A 22,341-nucleotide genomic window follows, 5' to 3' on the forward strand; every position below is an offset into this window, starting at 1 on the left:
AGAGCATATAGAAGTGACCTACTTGTAAAGGGAACCTCTCAACAGTAATTAGTAGGGTTTGATAACTAGTTAAATTAACAAACATTACTGTTGAAAGGTTACTGCAGGATGGTCCAGATTTGCTTCCAGTTGATGTCCACATGGTCCCGCGGGGAACGCAATTGATCACCGTATATACATGCCTATGTTAACTCCTACTATATTTGTTTAAAACTGTCCTCTTTGATGCCTCTATATACGCATGAGAGTATCTGATGAAGGATGAGAGTGTGAGACAGTGAGGAAGAACTTCGTAGGACATCGAACTTTTGGGTGCTCCTATAGAAACCCACCCACAATTAAGTTTTTTTTTTTTTTTAAATAAACTGTTAAGGTTTCGAGCTCTTTTAATATGCGTGTGTGTGTTACATATATATCCGTGAGAGTAAAGAGAAAAGTAACAGAATAGTAGTAATAGTAATAATAATAATAATAATAATCAGTCGCTCTCACGAGTGGTCCAGTTCTTATATTCTTCTAAGCATATTTAACGAAGTCACGATACATGGCCATTTGAGCATCTCCATTTTATGCGTATCCATCAAACCCTCAACGTTAAACATCATCTAGGTGGAAATGAAACCCTAGGTGACCTTGGATTGAAACCAACTCATGAACAGAGACAATTCGGGAATGAAAAAAAGAGATATATGGTTTCATACATGTGAATTATTAGGAATTAGGATCGAAGGGGACAAGGGTCATCCAACATTCATGTGATCATTGATAATCCACACACATATACATAGACGCCAAGGAAAAAAGGAAGAAGAAAGCAATACATGTTCATTATATTCATTTGAAATTCTGTATTCAGTTGGGATATTGATGTGTTGTATATTTATTTAATTTCTTTGCTTCGTGATTATTGTCTATATATATACATAGCATTGCTACAATAAAAAACCCACAGTACGTACCTTCATTTAAAAACAAAAATAATGGCAAAGCAAAAGCAAATCTAGCTTTTTATCTCGGTTAGGGTCAAGTAGAGGTCCACTGCATGTTGATTCCACTTGCATTGATCCATATAGTTCCTTTAATTATTAAATTTAATTATTTAAACTTAGGGTTGGGTGTCATGAAATAGAAGAAAAACTCAGTTAATTAAAAATGCATTTCTAGTTCAAGTTCGACTCATATATAAATACCTCTATAAGCTTCCAAACTACTCATCCAAGCCCTTCTTCTTGGCTATTCTCTTTAAGCCCTAAATCACCTTCTTTAAACTCTCACAGATTTTACATCGCAGGGCATGGCAAACAAAACAAATGTAGCACTATTACTCATTGTCTTCTCGAGCCTGCTTTTGTTCATGAATTCAGAGGCACGCGTTCTCCAAAATCGGCCATTCATTCGCAAGAATATCAACAGCCTGCGGCTTCTTCATGAACTAGGTTATTATGACCTGTCGAAGCAAATGATGCGTCATGGTCGAGTTATGGAAGAGGTTGGTCATGAAGATAGACCATCACCAGGAGGACCAAATCCCAAGCATAATCGTGAATCACCACCGAAGTTCTACTAGAAAGTAGGTTCTGCTGTCCAGAGCTTGCAACAGGTCTTGCCCAGCATATAGTATTTACTTGACTATCCAGATTTTCCAATAAAAATCCTAAATGCGCATGCATGCCTGCTTTCCTTAGGATCATCGTATGTTGGAAGGCATATGTAGGTACGTACGTAGGGAGTGTGATGTATTTGTTAGGTTTTGTGTGCACTGTTCTGCATTTACTGTCGGCCCTTTTTTTTCGTTTACTTTTCTAGTTCGAATTTTCTTTTCAGACGTCGTGTATGGTTGAGTGAGGAGGCTTCGGCCGGGACGGATTTTGTCTTGTGCGTGTAGTTTTAATTTGGTTTGTTGCGTTATTGCTAATGATATAAATTTCGTCGTTACTATTTATATAGAGCATTATTTTTTTTTGGCACAAAATATAGAGCATTATATTACAAGCTTCTGTTTGGACCTTGTAAAATTTTAATTAAAATTATATGATAATGAACTTATGAATCTTTTCCTCTCGGGTAATCCATTTTTAATTATCTCAATAGCATCACTATCGAGAAGAAGAGCCTCAAGCATCATCAAATTAAAGGAATCCATCCATTATTGAAAAAATATACGTAAAAGTTGACTTAATATCTCCTCTCTCTCTCTCTCTCTCTATATATATATATATATATTATATTAATCAGATACTACAGGTAATGAGGAAGCACTAGCGTTTTCTAATAAAAGCCAACGCTTAACTCGAAGAAAGCCTTTAATATGTGTGTGTGTATAACATAACACAAGAAATAAAATTAAACTTATAGTACAAAAAACAAATTTAAATTGTTTCTCACACAACTCATGATGGTGCATTTTGTTTGTTTGTTTTTTTAATTTTGTTAATACAAAAAACAGATTTAACTCATTTCCCACACAGACACAAATATCAATGTCGTCGTCAGTAATGTTAAACTTATTGTAATTTTTTGTTTGGAATAAACGTGCTACTGATAATTAGAAATTACAATCAAGTTTGAACAAAATGCCTCCTTCTACTTTTACCCCTCCTCCTCCCCTCCTAAACAAGGAGAGCAATGAAATTGTAAACAGTGGATTTTATTTCTACGTACGATTTCGTATGATACAATACGGACCCGTTTAATTAATATAAATATATACAACGTACGTGCTATATAACCAGAAATACAGTGCTGCTGATCTCTCGTGGAATATCGTGCTGGGTTCAAAATTTTTTTGCTACACTTTATGGTTGACTGTCTTTTAAATTTCAATTTGCTGGGGCATTTAACAGTGGAAGTATGTGAGTGGATTAGTGTAATTATAATATCTGAATGCATGATATATGCAAACACGTACGGAAACAACAACAACACACATAAAAATAACGAGTGGCGTGGTTTGATAATGGAGTGGTGTGTGCCAAGTCACGGGCCTCTGATTTAAAGGCCATGGCTGAACGGTCCTATGTGTTGTAGGTCGTGCTAGTATATGCTACTCTTTTAAAATTAAATAATCAAATTTAATCTAATGATGCACGGTTGCAATAATTTCTCCACTTATTAGCAACGGTGGGGAGAATTATTTCCCTACTTATATTTCCTAACAAAAGCAATGATTTAGCCGCATTATTTTGAACAACTACACTATGGATGGTTACACGCGGATTATTGAAGTTGAAGTAATTGAGTACTATTCATCTCTTATGAACGGCACGGCTTCTGTAGGTTTTATATTACATGTAAATAGAATTTGTTATGGTTTTATATATTATGCATTTTTGGCATATATTGAACGTGGTGCATTGGTATAGGCCCAACCCTCAAGCATTATTATTCCTTCGCCTCTTTAATTAGGGTTCAAACCAAACAAAGGGCATATGAGCCAGATCAATTGCATCTATTTATAATTTATGAATAATTTATGGCATTGTAAATTTTATTGTGTGCTGTTGAATATTGATATGCTGAGGCAGAAGATATAGTAGTTAGGGTGATCATAGCTCTAGTTTACAAATCATCCGCATATCAACATGAATTGAATTAGTATTTATAATTTTAATTCAATGAGTATAACTTAATTCCTAAAATTCAACTTGTCAAATTCAGTTTTCCAAGTTTCAATAATTTAATTTGTTAGTTCCTATATTTTAAAAAATTATTAAATTATTAAGGGTTGAGTTGTAATAAAGTTATAAAGGATGAGAACCAGCAAGTTAAATCCTGAGAAATTGAACTGCAAGGAGTTAACTTTTGAGAACTGAATTTTAATTCAATTACAATTACATGAAAAATTGATTAATATTTTGTTGCTGATTTTTATTTTAATAATTGAGGCCCGGTATACTGGAATTGGATCATGGGCGCTAAGTAAACAAAATTCTTTGAGCTCCAACAGAGAAAAGCCCATTTGAGACCGACTTACAGGCGCAAAAACAAAAATACAAAAAATCAAACCAGCCATCCCCCATCCTCGCCGGCGCGTGGAAATCCTTCCGAGCATTGGGCTGCTCCGGTCTCACACCGAAAAGGCCGGTACTCGTTACGCGCTATACCTCCGTCTACGAAAACTTTTCAAATTTTCGCAATTGAAAGTCCCCGCCACAAAAGTCTCTCGCCATTTAATTCCTCGGTCACATACACGTCCCGCCCCATGCTCCATCCTATTGGTGCGTGAATATCACGTCCTGGATGCTCGAGTGAGTCCGCGCCCTTCATTCGTGATGCTATAATACTTCCCGGGCACGACTCTCTGTGCGCCTCAAACGCTTCGTCTGGTCGATGGTTCTACACGAACCCACCGTTGCCGTACACCTGGAGTCCGATAAAACAATCTTTGGTTATAGAGAGAGAGAGGGGAAGACGAAGAGTTCTAGAGAGAGAAAGTGTGGAGCGAAAGAGAGGGTGGAAGATCTGATCCAAACCCAGGTAACAAGCTCGAAACCCTACTGTGCCTTGTTAGGTCTAAAGCTCGTTCTTTTGTCCCTCGTACTTCTCCCTCTCCTTATGTGTATAGGTTCATGTGTCTTCGTCTCTCTGGGTGAAAGCTGGTGTATTTCGATTTCGTCCTAGAAGGTTCTACGTAAGCCCTAAAAATTTTGGGTCACAGGGTCGAAAGGCCTGCAAGTTCTAGTTCGCGATTCTTTCATTTCTGTTTTGGAAAACCCTAATATTAGACACAAGACTGGGATTTGAAATTGGTTTTGGAACAAGGTGAAAAAAAAAAAAGAATTAGGGTTTTGGATGTATGGCTTCCGGGCCTATATTAGGAGGAGATGATGGAGCTAGAGAGAAACAGAGGTACACAGAGAGCAAGGTGTACACGAGGAAAGCTTTTAAAGGACCGAAGAACAAAGCTAACGTCTTGAACACCGTCGCTACCAATACTTCCACCCCCAAAACTGCTAACAACGACGACAACAAGAACAGCACGGTTAATGATAGTGATGCCAATGAGACCGAAAAGAATGACACTAGCTTTTCGGCTCAGCCCCCAGCAGAGACTATACTGCCGGATGAGAATACGGCTCAGCCAAGATTGAATTCAAAATCGGATGTAGTGTCAGATGACTCTTCGACCTTAAATCGTCGTCAGGACGAACCTTCAGGTCCCAATCCTCAGCAGGACGAACCTTCAGGCCCCAATCCTCAGCAGGACGAGCCCTCAGGCGCCAACCCTCACCACGACCACCCTTCAAGTCCCAAACCCCAGCAGGATGGTCCCAATCCTGAGCAGGATACTGCTCCCGGTGCCCAGGAGTTGCCATCAGTTAATGGTGCTATCAATCCTGGATTGGAGAATCGTATTAAGATCAACTTAGGATCAAGCTCAAAGCAAGAAATGCAAGAGCTTAGGAGGAGACTTGAACGTGAGCTTGATACCGTGAGAAGTTTGGTCAGGAGAATTGAAATGAAACAGAGGCAGTTGGGTGGCCATGGCAATTCAAATTCTCTGGTGAACGATAGAATTGGTAATGCTATTGGAGCAAGACGTGTTCAGTCAGGGGTTGCATCTGTTGGCATTCCACGGGAATCTGCCAGACATTTGCACCAGTTAAGTATATCAGTGCTAGAGAATTGTCAAGGTGTCAGTGAAACTGTTGAAAAGGAGAAGAGAACGCCTAAGGCAAACCAGTTATATAGAAATTCAGAGTTCTTGCTAGGGAAGGATAAGTTCCCTCCTGCAGAGAGTAATAAGAAGTCAAAACAGAACGGAAAGAAACAGGGCGGGGGAGAAATGGGACATGGTTTTGGGATGGGATCAAAATTTTTCAAAAGCTGTAGTTCGTTGCTTGAGAAGTTGATGAAACACAAGCATGGTTGGGTGTTTAATGCTCCTGTTGACGTTGAGGGGCTTGGATTGCATGATTATTTTAGCATCATCACACATCCTATGGACTTAGGTACTGTGAAAACGAGGCTGACCAAGAATTGGTACAAATCGCCCAAGGAATTTGCAGAGGATGTGAGACTGACATTTCGTAATGCAATGACATATAACCCACCTGGACAAGATGTTCATGTAATGGCAGAGCAGCTATCAAAGATATTTGAGGACAGATGGGCTATAATAGAATCAGATTACAATCGTGAAATGAGATATGGATTAGATTATGGGTCAACCCTTTCCGCGCCATCGCCATTATCTAGAAGGGCTTCTACAATACTTCCACCTCCCCTTGATATGAGACGGATTTTGGATAGGTCAGAATCGATGACACAACCTCCAAAATCCATGAGCATTACTCCATCAAGTAGAACCCCTGCTCCAAAGAAGCCAAAGGCAAAAGATCCTTATAAAAGAGACATGACATATGAGGAAAAGCAAAAACTGAGCACAAACCTCCAAAGCCTGCCGACAGAGAAGCTAGATGCAATTGTACAGATCATTAAAAAGAGAAATTCTGCACTTTCGCAGCATGATGATGAAATTGAAGTGGACATTGATAGTGTAGATGCTGAGACTCTTTGGGAGCTAGATAGATTTGTGACCAACTTTAAGAAAAGTTTGAGTAAGAATAAGAGAAAAGCTGAGCTTGCCATTCAAAGAGCAGAAGCTGCCAAGAATGCCTCACAAATGGTATACCCTTTATCTGAAGTTCCTGGCCACTAGCCTGTGTTTGGGAAACAATTATTGCTAAAAACAATTATTTTGTGGTTTTTTTGTAGATGCTGGAACCTGCTGCAGTCATGGCTCCTCAAGAAACCATAGCTGGTAAATATTATTTGGCTGAATGGTGATGTTTGAACTATTAGTTCTGAATGGTGCTGCGGTCATGACTTGCATATGTTGTCTGGCTGTCTCTGAGCAGGTGAAAGGAATATTTCTGCATCATTTCCTGCGCAAGTTGAAAAACAGGTGGATAATGGGAGTAGGTCAAGCAGTTCTAGCAGCTCAAGTAGTGATTCTGGATCTTCTTCAAGTGGTACTTTGATTTACAACTCGATAATATATGTCCCACCTCATATGTAGGCATACAAACATTTACTTCTGGGCATTGTAGTTGAAGACTAAGTGTTCTATCTTTGTCATTTTTATGCATTTCTGCAGATTCTGATAGTGAAAGTTCATCAGCATCTGGATCTGATGCAGGATCACCGAGGACCTGAATTAATTTTATTCTCTAAGGTAGAATCACAGATTTAACATGTCATTTGCTCTTCGTTTGGTCTAAAGTACATTGTGCTCTTTTTTTTGGTTAATGGTTATTCACATGGTAGAGAAAGGCGGCTGTAGCTTTCAAGATGAAGTTTTTGTCATCCACTTTTTTGTTTGTCAGGCATTATCTTGATCTGGTTCCTTCAAATTTATTGCTAGCTGCTTTATCTTCCCTATCATGTTATCGAATGCATGCTATGCCTTTTGTTTGTATCCTTCCTCACGATAGGGGATTGTGCTTTTCTTATGTTTGGTTTTGTTGTTTTTCTGTGCCTAATAAATAGAAACTTAATTGAAGCTTGTAGGCCAATACCAAGCCTTTACTAGATGGGCGACTATGTGTAAATTTTATTTGGGTTAAATCCAATTTTTGGAACCAAGGTTAAATGGTTGCTAAATTTGTTTGATATCTTGAACTGGTTTGAAGTATGGAAACAGTTAAAAATGGAGTCTTGGTGCTTGTGTCATAATCACTAAATATTAAGCCATTTTATATAATGAGCCCCCTTTGAAGGAAAAAATAGGGCATCATCCTATATGCAGGGCACCTTATGACCATATTAAGATATGGTTTCTGTTTTCTCACTATATATATGGTTTTGGGGATTTCTAGCCTTGTTTATTGGTCAGCCCTGTGTGTCCCTGCGCCTGATTGTCAGAGAGTATCTTTTTATAATTCTGATATTATAAAAACATATCTTTTTACAAACAAGTGTCTAGCTTACATGGAAATGTAATTCGTACGTCACTAATGACCTTGTTTAGAAATTATTTCTCTACGATAGGTACAATGAATTTTTTGTCTTCAGGCTTAGTCCTATCTAGGGTGATGATGGTTTTAAAATAACTATTTGGTAACTGTTTCAGATGGGACTCGTATTCAATATCTACTGCTAATTGTTTTGTCAAGTTTATCCTGTTGGGTGTCATGATGTTACCCTTGTTAGCTTCCTCATCATAATAAATCTAATGGATTCATGTTTGTAGTGAAGTCCTCAGTGGCAATTAATCTGTATGCGTCCCTAGTTTGTTAGACGAGTGGTGGTCATGCGTGTGAAACGCTGGATATGTCATTTTTGCCGTTGATTGTTTGGAGCTTGGCTCTGGTTTTCTATTTCAAGTGTATATGCTGCATTAGCCTGGGTTTCTTATTTTCCATCATAGAAATGTCGTGGAACTCTCTAACCTTGTAGCTTCATTATGGTCTAATGAGTTCCAAATGATTATTGGATTTTAGGAGAGCACTGCACAGTAAGCCCGGAAAAAAGTGCTCAGTATATGGTCTTTATCTTGAATAATAACTCAACATATTTAATCCTTTAAAATGTGTGAAAGTTCCAAACTCTGACTAACATGTTTAGCCCAGGAAAAGAAGTTCCAAATGATTGCTTCATTTGCACATGTGTGAAATACTTGATTGGCTGCCTCTTAAGATTATTATCAATAATTTACAAAGAATTATGAAATTGTGGTAAATGCTAACTGGTTTTCGACCTTTTATTTTCATTTCATGTGGCAGTTGTCAGGTATTTAGAGTAGATAGTTGATGATATGAAGCTTCCATGTTATGGATCTAAATTTAGCAGCTGGTGTAGAGGGGAAGCATCACAGTCAAGGCCACCAGTGATCCTATCCTACAAATGCAGTATGGGATCTTTTTCTTCCCGTTTATTGGGGCTGTTTGCACCATTGCAGCTCATGGCCGTATTTGTTTCGACACGAACTTTTGTATAATATTCAGTAGAATGTTGTGATAATTGGATAGGATTTTAGATAGTTTTTCTGTAGCATGTGTACATTGCTAACTAGTGCTACTCATCAAGTTCCATTGGTGACTTGTTTCTTTGGTTTTGTGGTGGCATATTCAGGATTCTTGGTCTTATACAAAGATATTCTGTAATCCCAACTTCTTGAAGTCATTATTGGTTCACATGAAATCTCATTCCATGTTGTGGTATCCTGAGTTAGGCATTGGGTTGGTTCATACTTAATAAACCTTAGGGAGATGCTACTTTTTGTTTCTTTCAATCAAGCGAGTTCATCTTTTGCTCTGGTTTTGTTTTGAAAGGTTTTGTAATATAATATCCTGGGCATCTTAGCAGTGAGTGAGCAAAAGTGATCGTCTTTCCTAGCTGTCAGGTGGATGGTAGTTGAGATGACAACAACTGTACAGTCAAGGTTCTTTCATGCATCCCTCATAGGTTCTTCTGATTAAGCTGTTATTTCGTCAGTTGGGTAATTCTGGAAGGACCAAAAGGAATTGTGAAGGACCCTTGCTATCGCTTTTTAGGTTCAAGCAAAATATATAGTGTGTTTCAGAATAGTTAAAATGTTCTTTTTTTATCTTCATTAATTGTTTTTTATGACAATGAATGATGAATTTATAAAGGATAGTTTAAAAAATTTATAATAAATGTCTAATAAAAAATGTAATCTTGTTTCTATAAAAAAATATAAATTAAAAGTGATAATTTTTTTTATAAATGAATACGGTGGGGGTATTACAGTAAAAGTTTGAATGTCTTTATGGAATAATAATATTTATAGTACAAAATCTATTGCGAATTGTCAGAATCTCACCGGTATAGATATACCGCTTTCCAGTCTAGCAAGGGTTAGAAACATGCAATGTGACGGGGGATCCTTGTGCTCTATATTGCCAATTTTCGTCTTCTAAGTAGAAAGTATTTGTGACATCTTTTCTAACCACGCGTATGAAAAATAAATTTAAAATCATGATTTTTTTTTTTAGCGAAAAATTTAAAATCATGATTGGAACGAGGAAAACGATGAGATCAGAGATGCCAATTGCCAATAGTTTAAGTGATGGAGTAATTCCTTGTGAGAAAGCGAGCAAAGCGTCTTGGTGGTCATGTTCTCATCACTCTCGCGCTGGTCGTCGTGCTCTCATATCGCTACCTCCCATTTCAAGCCCAGGAGTTTCTCTTCGCCGTCTTCCTTTGCCTCTTCGTCTTTCCATTTCTCACCATGGCCAGGTCTCCAAGCGTGGAGGCGAAGTCCTCTCAATGAGAATCGTAATTGGGGACCCAATGGTCCCGAACCCCAGCTCCTTTCGACTGCATTGGTTTCCGACAACGCGCTTGATGTCCGAATTGGTGAAGCTTCTTCGTTAGCGGAGCTAGGCTCGCTGGTTCTTTCCACCGGTGATCCTCTCACCAAGTCCCAACTCTCTCATCTTGCCTACTCCAGGTGGCGCCGCGAAAATCTCCCTCTTGGGCTATCCACACCGCCCACGCGACCTGCCCGACCTGTAAAACCAAAACTGGTTCGTTTTAATTCTGGTCGCCGTAACTGTCTGCGATGTGAAATAATTTTGTGGTTGCCAAAAATGGCGGAGAGGATCATGTTTGTGAGCCTTGTGCATTTCTTTTTTGTTCGAGTTATCGACGCGAGTTATGATAACTTTTAGGCAAATTGTTCTAAAAACAACGGGGGGATTTTTATATTTTTTTTAGGGATTAATACTTTTAGGTTTAACACCCTAACTCGACCCAAAACTGGGGAACATTAGGCATTCCACTTCACGTAGTCCAATTACTTTTGACGGGATATTCTACACGTACTTGAATTCCAAGTAGGGATGAATATTTAGTGAATTAATGCGAGTTATGGACTTTTTTGCTGTTACACTTAGCTTTATGGGACCACACGGTTTTTGTCATGATTGGGTATGTATAGCAAAGTTATTTTATATGATATTCATGTTGTGAAACGCAATTTTTTTAATTTATTTATTTAGGGGGGACTCTGGTGTTTACATTAGTGCATGGGCTATTTCGTGCCAAATGCAGGTCTCTCCTAAGGAAATTCCTGATCCCAAAAACGCAGCTTTGCCACTGAATGCTTATATGCTTCACAATTTGGCCCATGTTGAGCTCAATGCAATTGATTTGGCGTGGGATACTGTTGTTCGGTTTTCTCCCTATAGTGAAATTCTTGGGGAGGGATTCTTTGCCGACTTTGCTCATGTTGCTGATGATGAGAGTCGCCATTTTTCTTGGTGTTCTCAAAGGCTTGCTGAACTTGGTTTTAAGTAAGGATAGTTGGCACTGTGTGCGCGTGTGTTTTACATTGGTTACATTTTTACTTATGCTTTGTGCTTAACTAGATTTTTTGGGAGCCTATGTACATAATTAGATATGGAGATATGTCCGCTCACAATTTACTTTGGAGGGAGTGTGAGAAATCCTCAGACAATGTTGCTGCACGTTTGGCAGTCATCCCGTTAGTCCAGGTAACTTGTTCCGCACGTCCAGTCCTATTCTGAAGTATATGCTTTCCAGTTTCCAGCATGTAAATATATGTTTTAGTGATAAGCTGCTTATTTAATTTGACAATGCAGCTGTTTTCATGAGTCTGTGTTTTGTTATTCCATCTATGTTTTATGGAATGTGACAAGAAGAATGACTCATGCTGATTTTTTTTTTTTTACTGTGAATTCTTTCGTTGGTTCATGGTTTATATGCTGCTTATGAAATCATACATCTCCATGGATTTGAATAACCTTCGACTCTCAAATAGGTCTGACTTGTGAGCACTGATCTTTCTATTGGAACAATTATGAGAATTCTGATTTCTCAATCCTTTTTTGCCTGCAAAAGGTTGGGGGCAGTGCTAGGAGATCCTTTTTTAATTACTCCCTGAATATTGCCTTTCTTTGATAAATGAGTAAAATATCAGTGTTTATTATTGAGCTAACAATTATTATGGAAGTGTTGCTCAATAATAGCCCGAGTGGAAATCAAATTGCTTTACCTTCATGAGTGGGTAGAAGGATTTTTTCAGCAAATTAACCATCGTGCTGGAACAAAAAATTTTATTCATCAAAATACTATACTTTCAAAAATATTTACCAAGATACTACAAATTGAACTCGGCTTCCATGGCATCGAGTTTAATATAGTTAGGAAAAAAATCAAACGTACTTGCTTGCAACTCTCTCTCTCTCGTCTCACCCACGACTGGTTCATGTTCTTTTCTCAGTTAATGTGAGTTATGTGACTCCCCTCTCTCCTCACAAAAGTTACAAACAATTCTCCCCATCCTCATGTATAAACTGGATGTAATATGGAAAGAGATTGAGAATAGGAGAAAAGAGAGAAATCTAGATGAGAATTGAGAGTGTAACTCTCTTATTTGTATATGTTGAAAGTTATGCTGTACTCTTTTTTCCTTAACTAGGGTTTTGTCCCATTGAGCTTTTTTAATAAGGTTTTTAATGAAATAACTTCAATAAATGTAAAGATATTGTGTATTTTTTTTTTCCTTCACTAAATTTTTATCCTATTAGGCTTTTCCTAGTAAGGTTTCGATGAGGTATAATATCTAGACATTTAAGGAAAAGTGTTATGAATATTAGAAGATTTTGTGGATGTCTATATCTTTTAGTTACTCTGAATCTTTTGGTTATTATTATTATTTTGCATATTTTATTTGATTTAATTGATTACACCTGTGCATATAAATAGGAGGCATCTCAATTATATTTAATACACAAAAATAAGAAAGCTCTTAATCCTCTTATTCTTGGTTTCTCTCTTCTCTCCTCTTCTCAATCTCTATTTTCCTAACAAATATATAATTTTTTATCTAAATAATTCATATTACATCTACCATATACATGAGGAGGGGGAGAATTGTTTGTAACTTTTGTGAGGTGTGAGGGGAGTCACATTCACCGAGAAAAGAAAATGAACTAGTAGTGGGTGAGAGGAGAGAGAGAGAGTGGCAAACTAGTAAGCACATTTGATTTTTTTTCCTAACAATACAAAACTCAGTGCCATGGAAGCCAATTTCCATATATGCCTGACACAAATTTTTTGGAACTTGGTATCTGTAACACTGATTTTCAATTTGCAGTATCTTGGTAAATAAAATTTTTTGCTACAGCGTGTTGGTCAATTTGTCAATTTTTTCCTCTATTTTAATGATAACTGACGTGAATCCACCACTAATCTTTTTGCCAATAATTTGGTGTCTACATATCATTTTGTTCTTTCAATTACCTTTATTCTTAATCATACTGCGTTTCATGAGCTACTGCCAACTTTCTGCGGAGGGAAGGTTCCTCAAACAGATGATGCTTCTTTGAGTCAAATATTTGTCATTCTTGTCAAATTGTTGCGAATGTTGTCCCTCAGACATCACATGCTACAGAGATAGAGGTGCTTTGATCAATATGATCTTGATGCTCTGGATGTGCTTATTTATTTTACTTGTAGGAGGCTAGAGGACTTGATGCTGGCCCACGGCTGGTGCAAAAGTTAGTGGGATTTGGGGACAATAGGACATCAAAAATAGTAGCTAGGATTGCTGATGAAGAAGTTGCACATGTAGCAGTAGGTGTCTATTGGTTTGTTTATGTCTGTCAGAAGTTGGATTGCCCCCCTGGCTCAACTTTCAAAGGTTTTTGAAAGCCTGTTAAATCTCATTGCATCTGCTCACTTATGTCCAAATGGAAAGCTTACAAGCTTCAACACAATTCTCTACAACCATGCAGACTTGCTAAAGGAATATAATGTGGAACTGAAGGGTCCATTTAATTTTTCTGCTCGAGACAAGGCTGGAATTCCCCGTGATTGGTAAGAACCTGTTGACTTAGCTGAATCTCAAAGCCTATTCCAGATAATTGACTGCTTGCAATTTACTAATCCTCCTTGCTGATTCTTGATTTGTTTCTTGTGCTTGCCTCGTCTATTGTCTAGGTATGACCCCTCATCTTCTAGCAGTCTTGACGAGAGAGACGAAAATGACCAGAAAAAACAACTCTCTGCGGTAAGCTATTGAGGGTCTTGTGCAAGATTATTGGGCAGATTCAATCTACAAAAGATAAGTAGAAAATTTGTCTAAATGATAAGTAAATCAAGCCAATAATGAAGTGACATATAAATATACTAAAATTGGATTTCATTGAAAAATGTAAATATGAAGCTTAACAATCTCTTCGTGAGTGATTTGGTGTCTTTGTTTTTCTTGGGTATTTTGCCCATGAGTTTTCAAGAGTGTTGCTGTGAAGAGTTTGACCTCATGATTCCACTTCCACCCTTGGATTTTTATCTCGTCTAGAGATTTTTTTAGCATATCTTTAAACACAGAAAAATATCCAAAGGTAGAAGCCTTCTAACATCTCAAGCTGTTGATTTTTTTACACCGAGGCTGTTTTTTGAACAATTGCACTTTCTATAGTTTCAATTTTGGACATGGATGTGTTTAAATCCTCACCAACAATGAAGGGAAGTAAATGAAAGGAGAAGAGCCTTGCAAGCTGATCCACTCTAGAGGGCTCCACATCCCTGTCTCCTCTTCTCCCATTGCATCTCCATTTCAAGTGGGGATTTGAATTCAGATTTGGATGATCTCATGTGGTCAAACGGAAGTGTTAAATTTTTTTTTTTTTGAACTTACTAGTAGTTATGTCACATTTCTGATTTTTTTTTTTGAAATTCTTCCTTTAGAAAAAGAAGGGAAAATTAATCTCCATATGAATATCATCATTAGTACAAGATATAGAGTATAGGAAGCTGCTTGAAGTTATGTAAGAAGAAAAGAAGTAAATATTGAGCATATTTTTGTGCTAGCCTTTTAATTTGGAAACACTTTAATCTCTCTCCGTTAAAGAGAATTAAAATTATCCAATTTTAGTAGGTCTTTCACCAAAATGGTGAGTATGTGTGTGCTGTTGCAGGTCCGCGAGAGGCTGGCTTCCATTATTGATTTGGAAGGTGAGAATTTTAAGTTGACCAGGTGATGGATTGGAAGGTGCTTGAAGCATCCTTCCTTGATTTGAGGCCAATTCCAGCTCGCCACCCTTTGCTTTGGCACGCCCACGACCCGGCTTTAAGATTTATGCAAAGTGTTTTGGATTCTTTTAGAATTAAGACTTTTCTGTTTTTGTTCTTTCGGGGGCCATTGAGACTTTGGTTCTTATCCTTGCAGTATATATTCCGCGCGATTGCATCTTTTTATTTTATTTATTTATCTTTTATTTATTTATTTATTTATTTTTTGCCAAGAGAAGAAAAATAAGTATTGTAGTTTACTCTGGTTTTTTTTATAAGTTCTTTCTATCAATTTTATCAATACTAATATAAAAAAAATATAAGGAATAAAAATGTGTAGAATTTTAAATATGTTCATGTATAATAAATTTAAAAAATAATATCATATTATTTTTTTAAGGATAATTTTAAAAATATATTTTAAATATTATTTAAAAAATTGCATAATAATTTATAAATGAAAGTAAATAGACTTTTTATGAAATGCTTTATAAATGGAACCAAGGAGTATACATTAAAAAAGTATTCATGATCAATGGAATATATATTAAGTAAGAAACAATGTGGAGCTTTTAGCCTCCTAGTGCAAGGTTGGTTTATAATAGATGATTATGTCTATTCATCCATATGTATAAAAAAGATGATTATACTGTAATTGTAATATGAAAAAAATCCACACAAAAAAGACCATTTAATTTGATTTTTTCATTCAAAGCATGCAGTGGGATAATAATCAATAGCAAAAGCCATATTCAATATTAAAACGGAGATGTTCTTAAAGTCAGAAATTAGACGTGGCCTAATAATTTAGAAGAGAATAAGGGTCATAATTCTTTATCATTGAAAACGGAAAAGGAAAATGAAAGAGGTTCAAGCTTGCTTTGATCGGAAACTTCTTAGGAGCATGGGGTTTACTTTCATATGTAAAGCCAGAAAACGTGTCTTCTCTTCCTAATCATAACAGAGCAGAATTTCCCATACCTACTCCTTCATCTCTCTCTCTCTCGCTCTCTCGCTCCATTTCACACGCCAGAAGAACAAAGTTGCAGACTTGTGCAAACAGCTCAGAGAAAGACAATGTGTAGTGCAGACGGCGATTGCAGGCCTTTAGGGTTCCTTCTGGGTCTTCCCTTCGCCTTCCTCTCTCTTCTCCTTTCCGCCGTCGGCCTCGTCGTCTGGATCATCGGGTATCCTTCCTATCTTTTATCACCTGATTATCTTCGATTTCTCTGTGATACTTCAATTTGTAATTTTTCTGTGATGCTGTAATTTCAATCCAAATTAAATTGAAACAGCACGTGCATGCTTACCTGAGTACTTGGTTTTGATTGATTTGGATTTTGATATTTGCAGATTGTTGTTGACATGTATATGCCCTTGCTGCTTGTGCCTGACGGTGATAGTGGAGCTTGCTTTAGAGTTGGTGAAGGCTCCGTTACATGTAATGGAGTGGTTCACTTCTCAGATCCCTTGTTAAGATTTCTGTTTGTTTGAACCATGTCTGCTTTCTGATCATCCTCTTGTTCATATTTTTAGCGCTTTAAAGTTACTATTCATCTGTGGTTTCTCTGGAAAACTATTGCCAAATTCAATTAATTCCAGTAGTAAATTAGCAAATTGAGGATTTCCCCGTCGTGTTTTGTTTTTTGCCTGTTTATTGTGCATATGTCGTTGTTGATGACAGTGGAAACAAACCGCTATAGTTTCTGTAACACAGATCTAGAAGAACTTTCCGTTTGATCTTTGGATCACCAGTATAATGATGTGGTGTCTGCATCGAAGGGCAAAATTGAATATTATTGTGTATACTGTAGAGCAATGTTTTCAGAATCGAAACTGAACATTGAATTGAAAAAATCAACTATTGACAGTTTGTATGATTCAATCAGATCATTGGTTCAACTGACGTAATAATTAAATTAAAAAAAAAATTATATATATATATATATAATAATTTAAATATAAAAAATATTTATGAAATTGTTATTTAACTTGAAAAAATTAAATATTTTAAATTTATCATGATTTAATAAATCACATAATATAACATAATATTAAATTATTAAAAAAATTAATCTTGTTTTAAAAAAATTTGATAAAAAATAAAAAAAAAATTTTAACAATTTAATTTTTGAAAATCAGATTTAGTTTCAGGCTCGATTTTGATTGTCGGTCCGATCGTTGGTTCAAAATGACTCAACCCGACTCAATTTTTAAAACGGCTTTTTCTTTTGAACTAGACTGAAAATTAGATCGGTCGATGGTCAGACCGGTTCGACTGACCGCTCCGATTCGGTTTTAAAAACACTGTTATAAAGTCTAATTTTTTATAATAAAAAACAATTCTCTCTTTTATATATTCGATTGCACAGTACACGTGATTATGAGATGCTGATAACACGGATAAATAATGTTTCTATACCACTCAGTTGAGCTTGTACAGTGTATACTGAGGTAGAATATTGAGGAAATCGACATTAAAAAGCAAACAAATGAAAATCGTCGGAACATTGTATTATTTCTTGAAGACAATTATATTATCATCTATACAATGTGCTCTCTTCCTTAAAAAATATAAAATATTTTAATTAAATTTTATCTTTCAATAAAACAGTTATCTATTTTAAAATTAATCTTATTTTTTTATATTTATTTTTATTAAATATCCTATAATAAATATAAATTATTATTAATAAAGATATTTAAAAAAATAATGATTACACCTTGAAAGATTTAAAAATATTTTATATTTTTAAATATTCAACTCTTTAAAAAATATTTTATATTTTTAAATGAGAGGAGTATTTATCAATCATCACAAAACAATATCTAATACTAGTTCAATTCAAATTCATATCTTGAAAATTGGTTCAATGTATCTTGTCTGATTTTTATGAGTTTTATTGAAATGAGATCAGTTAAATACTTAAATTGATTCTAAATACGTGCTAAATATGGATAAATGAACAAGGAAAACTTATTGAAGTTTATTACTAGTTTTTTCAAAACAAAAGAAGGAAAGAAAGTAGGTGTGGAGATTTCTCTAACGAGGTTAGATTAGGCAGTGCATGTTTGGATTATACTGTAACTTCAGTTAGTATAGGTGAAACTGAGGTTAAGATGCAAAACACTAAAAAAAATTTGTTTGGATTAACATAATTTTTCAACCTCAATTAGCTGATAAACGCGCATTATTTATAAAGCCAACTGATCTGGCTTTTGAAGCTCAGCGTTCACGTTTGCCCGTTAAAGCATTAAATGCATTTTAAAATTTATTGCTTTTCTCTCTTGTCTTCTAGCTACCCAAGCTGCTCCTTGCTTCCTGTACATGTTGCTTTTACCCGTGAACACACTTCCAGATCTACTTCCTTCGGCCAGTCTTCTTCGGCCAGTCGTCTTCCCAATCTGCCTCAAAACACACTTCTAGATCTGCTTCCTTCAGCTAGTCGTCTGCTTTGTTTGCTTCCTTCAACCAGTCGTCAGCTTCGTCTGCTTCCTGCGGCCAGCGTCTGCTTCCTTCAACCAGTCGTGGATCTCCAGCTCTCTTCTATTAGTCTTTTTTTGTCGATCTTCAGCTTTCTACCGTGTCCTTGCGTCGAAGTGCTTCTTCTCCTTATTGCCTCTCGATCTCTGCAGTGTGAACCAGATCTGCACTTCGGCCAGTCGTCTACTTCGTCTGCTTCTTATCTCTAGATCTACTCCATAGCACTTGTCCTTGCCAAGTAAGGTCATTATTTTCGTCTCCTTTGTTGCCTTATTTCCTGTTGTGCTCTACTGTTCCTTCTTTGAAGACTTTTCTTCCTTGACCCGTCATGCTCTGCTGCTCTGGAAAGTGATGTGCTTGTTATTATCCCATGTCCATCCCCTGTTTGTTTATTTTAGAGCAGAGGAAGATATACGTGTACATTTGTTTCCTATCCTGCTTGTTATTTTCTTTACTTTCCATCCCTGTTCGTTCTGGAACTCAAGTTGCTGATGTTCATCTTCTTTTTCAATCCCATGCGATAATACGTGCGTGTAACATGAGTACAGATGCCCATAAGTGTATGTCTTCCCCTGTTCGGTTATTTATAATGCTGTTAAACACTCACATTGGAAGTAGGACGAAATATGACAGCTCCTTCAACATCCGGAGGGAACACACGTTTGCTAGGCTCTGGACATTTTGATTCTGAGCAATTTTCAGAACTTTCAAATCCCTTTTGTTAATTAATACCCGAGATTTTTCTTATTCAATCATAGGAAACACTAAAGTCAACCTGGATTTAGTTAGATCTTGATATCTTCTCTGCCTTTAAACTAGAGACTTTATTAGGTTATATATACCACATTGTTAAAATATCATTTCATGATTTAGCTATAGCCTTGTGGATCCTCTTCATTTTGTCAAAGCTAATTATTTAGCTCTTTTGATCATGTTTAGATTTAGTTTTTCCTTACCCCTTTGTGACCACAAATGCTATTCCCAAAGTATGTAGGTGGCTACATGTTTTATTTTTCTAGCCAGCCAGACTTGATTTTTGAGATGGGAATTTTCATTTAATCATGTATTTGATGGTCTTAATTTTTTTTCTTTTTGAGAGTAAGGTTGCGACCAGGTCACACAAGACTACAGAGTAAAGTATTTTCTTTTTTCAATTAATCTCAATCAATCTTCTCCAGCTCAGGAAAGAGGATTTGTAAATATAGCACGATTATTATCATTATCACTATCATGCTTCAATTCTTTTTGTGCAAGTTGCATTATTTTAAATTTTTGTTCTTTATTATATAAACTCCATGAATTTGAAAAATGCCAGACTGAAAATAGGAGATATATACTGATTTTGCATATATGTAGAGATATATATTGATTTTGCATGTTTGTGATGGCTAGCTAGTCTATACAACAATGAACAGTGATAAAGGAAAAGCTGTGTGGAATTCAACTTTAACAGAAATCTTCATTAAAGAATGCTTGGAACAAGTGTACAAGAAACAAAGGAAAGGAACTGCTTTCAACAAAAATGGGTGGCAGGCAATAATTGAGGGGTTTGAGGCAAAAACAGGAAAAAGGTATGAGCGAAAGCAATTGAAAAATAAGCTAGATAACATGAGGAAAGAATGGAACGTATGGCATAAGTTGTTTTCAAGTGAAACCGGCTTAGGATGGGACAGTGACAAGAATACTGTTCATGCTCCAGATGAGTGGTGGGAGCGAAAAATCTTGGTATGGATTAGTTGTTAAGTGTTTTTAGAATTAGAATTTAATTTGAGAATTTTAATTGTTGGTTATTTGAATGGTTGCAGGAAAATCCTCTTTATGAAAAATTTAGATATAAAGGTCTGAGATTTGCAAGGGAATTAACCTTGATATTCAAGGATGTCCTGGCAACTGGGGAGACACTTTTTATACCATCTGCTACCCAGACCCAAATAGAGGATGATGATGATGATGATGAGATGTGTACCGCCCTACTATTGACCTTCGAGAAGGCTCCGGTGATAGTGAAGAGGAGTTAAATTTATCTGACACCGCAGCACCTACGGGGGTCACCGATGAGTTGTTAGGCTTGAATGTCACCACAAATACTGGTAGAACTAGTGGTGACGGAAGTCAAGGCAAGAGAAAGAGGGTGGTAGGCGTTAGTGGGAGGAAAAAGCAAAAAGTTCCTGCCTCAATGAAAATAGCAGATGCGATGAGTGAAATGGCCAAGGATAATAGAGCTAGAACAGAGACAGTGAACAAGATTTTGGCAAATGACATAGGAGTTTCTGAGGTTGTGGCTCACCTAAATGGACTCCCAGAAGTTTTTGGTGATAAAGATTTACATTGGAGATGTGTCAATCTTGTTCTATACAAGCCTATGCGAGATGCTTACTGGCAACTTAAAGACCATCCTGATCACTTGGTCAATTGGTTGAAGCACCAAGTCTACCATCTACCAGATTTTATTTCAAAGAATACATCAAGATGAATTTTTATCTAGGCTTATGATGACTTGACTGGTGTTTATTTTGACTTAAAGACTACTTGTAGTTGCTTTTGGCTGACTTGTACCTCGCTATGCTTATGATGACTTGACTGGTGTTTATTTTGACTTAAAGACTGCTTGTAGTTTCTTTTGACTGGTTTGTAGTGAATATTTAACTCTTATCTAATGCTTATCTTATGCTTTATTTTTTATGTTGTTAAATGATATTTATATACTATGTATTTTATATTATATACAAATGATATTCATATACTATTTTACCTCAGGTTGAAAATTATGGAAGATTCAAATGAATATATGTTAGGTTGGAATGAAGGTTGGGATGTAGATGTGGCTCATCAACTACTTCCCTTGTTACAACAAGATATATCTGAGCAAGAAGAAATATGTCAATTAGTTGGTGAATATGTGATGCCATATGTGTGTAAAGAGCCACGAACAACTAGCAGGCAAACAGGGCAAATGTGGGTTAATGAGATTTTGCAAGGTCATCCTGATCGTTGTTATGAAATGTTTCGAATGGAAAAACATTTGTTTAGGCAACTATGTGCGACACTAGATGAGCTTGGTCTAAAGAAATCTAAAAAAATGGGAGTTGAAGAAATGGTTGGAATGTTTTTGAATACAATTGGACATGGAGTTGGTAATAGGATGATACAGGAACGATTTCAACATTCAGGGGAAACTGTCCATAGAAATTTTCATAAAGTATTAGCTGCCTGCCTTAACCTTTCCAAGGCAAACATAAAGCCACTTGATCCTTCATTTCAACGATGTCATTCAAAAATTCAAAATGATCCACGGTATTGGCCATTCTTTAAGGATGCTATAGGAGCAATTGATGGCACTCATGTGCCATGCGTGGTTAGTGTTGCTGATCAAATTAAATTTATTGGAAGAAAGGGATATGCAACACAGAATGTCATGGCTGTATGTGATTGGGACATGTGTTTTACTTTTGTCATTGCGGGATGGGAAGGTACGGCTCATGACGCCCGAGTATTTGATAATGCCATATCAACTCCTTCAATGCATTTTCCGCATCCACCTCCAGGTATATTTTATTAAAGTTACCATAATTATTATTGCATTAATTTAATGTTGGTCAATTTTACAAATCTTCCTTTTATTTAATAGGTAAATATTATTTGGTTGATTCTGGTTATCCAACACTAAATGGGTATCTTGGTCCATATCGTTGCGAACGTTATCACCTTCCAGACTTCAGGCGAGTTGCAGGATTTGCAAACAATAATGAGGTCTTCAATTATTATCATTCAAGTTTGAGATGCACTATAGAGAGAACATTTGGAGTATGGAAGAATAGGTTTGCAATTATACGAAAAATGCCCAAATTTAA

General features: G+C 36.4%; 4 protein-coding genes across 5 annotated transcripts; all 4 read left to right on the top strand.

Annotated features, from left to right (window-relative positions):
* The first annotated feature begins 1,227 nt into the window (after positions 1-1,227).
* On the top strand, positions 1,228-1,966 carry LOC129299985 (CLAVATA3/ESR (CLE)-related protein 5-like). Its single transcript, XM_054938503.1, has one exon. The coding sequence runs from the start codon at positions 1,295-1,297 to the stop codon at positions 1,565-1,567; it is 273 nt and encodes a 90-aa protein (XP_054794478.1). The 5' UTR covers positions 1,228-1,294; the 3' UTR covers positions 1,568-1,966.
* A 2,354-nt stretch (positions 1,967-4,320) lies between these two features.
* On the top strand, positions 4,321-9,253 carry LOC129299983 (transcription factor GTE4-like). Its single transcript, XM_054938499.1, has 6 exons — positions 4,321-4,476; positions 4,565-6,628; positions 6,718-6,763; positions 6,861-6,974; positions 7,100-7,177; positions 8,727-9,253. Exons 2-5 carry the CDS (start codon positions 4,796-4,798, stop codon positions 7,156-7,158), a joined length of 2,052 nt encoding a protein of 683 aa, XP_054794474.1. The 5' UTR covers positions 4,321-4,476; positions 4,565-4,795; the 3' UTR covers positions 7,159-7,177; positions 8,727-9,253.
* A 572-nt stretch (positions 9,254-9,825) lies between these two features.
* On the top strand, positions 9,826-15,197 carry LOC129299984 (uncharacterized). 2 transcript variants are annotated; one of them, XM_054938502.1, is made up of 7 exons: positions 9,826-10,493; positions 11,020-11,261; positions 11,366-11,462; positions 13,450-13,566; positions 13,691-13,809; positions 13,933-14,002; positions 14,913-15,197. In XM_054938502.1, exons 1-7 carry the CDS (start codon positions 10,080-10,082, stop codon positions 14,973-14,975), a joined length of 1,122 nt encoding a protein of 373 aa, XP_054794477.1. In that variant the 5' UTR covers positions 9,826-10,079; the 3' UTR covers positions 14,976-15,197. The 2 variants fall into 2 exon arrangements, with proteins under 2 accessions (XP_054794477.1, XP_054794476.1); XM_054938501.1 differs by having other exon boundaries at positions 9,833-10,493; positions 13,450-13,633; positions 13,728-13,809.
* Positions 15,198-15,814: 617 nt separating this feature from the next.
* On the top strand, positions 15,815-16,623 carry LOC129299988 (signaling peptide TAXIMIN 1). Its single transcript, XM_054938505.1, has 2 exons — positions 15,815-16,193; positions 16,360-16,623. Exons 1-2 carry the CDS (start codon positions 16,084-16,086, stop codon positions 16,481-16,483), a joined length of 234 nt encoding a protein of 77 aa, XP_054794480.1. The 5' UTR covers positions 15,815-16,083; the 3' UTR covers positions 16,484-16,623.
* The last annotated feature ends 5,718 nt before the right edge of the window (positions 16,624-22,341 follow it).

Source organism: Prosopis cineraria, unplaced genomic scaffold (assembly GCF_029017545.1).
Source record: "Prosopis cineraria cultivar Desert tree isolate PC_DT_omini unplaced genomic scaffold, ASM2901754v1 PC1377, whole genome shotgun sequence".
Classification (NCBI taxonomy): Eukaryota; Viridiplantae; Streptophyta; class Magnoliopsida; order Fabales; family Fabaceae; genus Prosopis; species Prosopis cineraria.

Excerpts from the sequence above, each read along its gene's own strand:
- LOC129299984 (XM_054938501.1), top strand. The coding sequence starts at position 10,080 with ATGTTCTCATCACTCTCGCGCTGGTCGTCGTGCTCTCATATCGCTACC. Across the intron at positions 11,262-11,365 it reads CTTGCTGAACTTGGTTTTAA|ATATGGAGATATGTCCGCTC; the intron begins GTAAGGATAGTT and ends GTACATAATTAG. Across the intron at positions 13,634-13,727 it reads CCCTGGCTCAACTTTCAAAG|ACTTGCTAAAGGAATATAAT; the intron begins GTTTTTGAAAGC and ends ACAACCATGCAG.
- LOC129299985 (XM_054938503.1), top strand. The coding sequence starts at position 1,295 with ATGGCAAACAAAACAAATGTAGCACTATTACTCATTGTCTTCTCGAGC.
- LOC129299988 (XM_054938505.1), top strand. The coding sequence starts at position 16,084 with ATGTGTAGTGCAGACGGCGATTGCAGGCCTTTAGGGTTCCTTCTGGGT. Across the intron at positions 16,194-16,359 it reads CTCGTCGTCTGGATCATCGG|ATTGTTGTTGACATGTATAT; the intron begins GTATCCTTCCTA and ends TGATATTTGCAG.
- LOC129299983 (XM_054938499.1), top strand. The coding sequence starts at position 4,796 with ATGGCTTCCGGGCCTATATTAGGAGGAGATGATGGAGCTAGAGAGAAA. Across the intron at positions 6,629-6,717 it reads CCAAGAATGCCTCACAAATG|ATGCTGGAACCTGCTGCAGT; the intron begins GTATACCCTTTA and ends GTTTTTTTGTAG. Across the intron at positions 6,975-7,099 it reads TTCTGGATCTTCTTCAAGTG|ATTCTGATAGTGAAAGTTCA; the intron begins GTACTTTGATTT and ends GCATTTCTGCAG.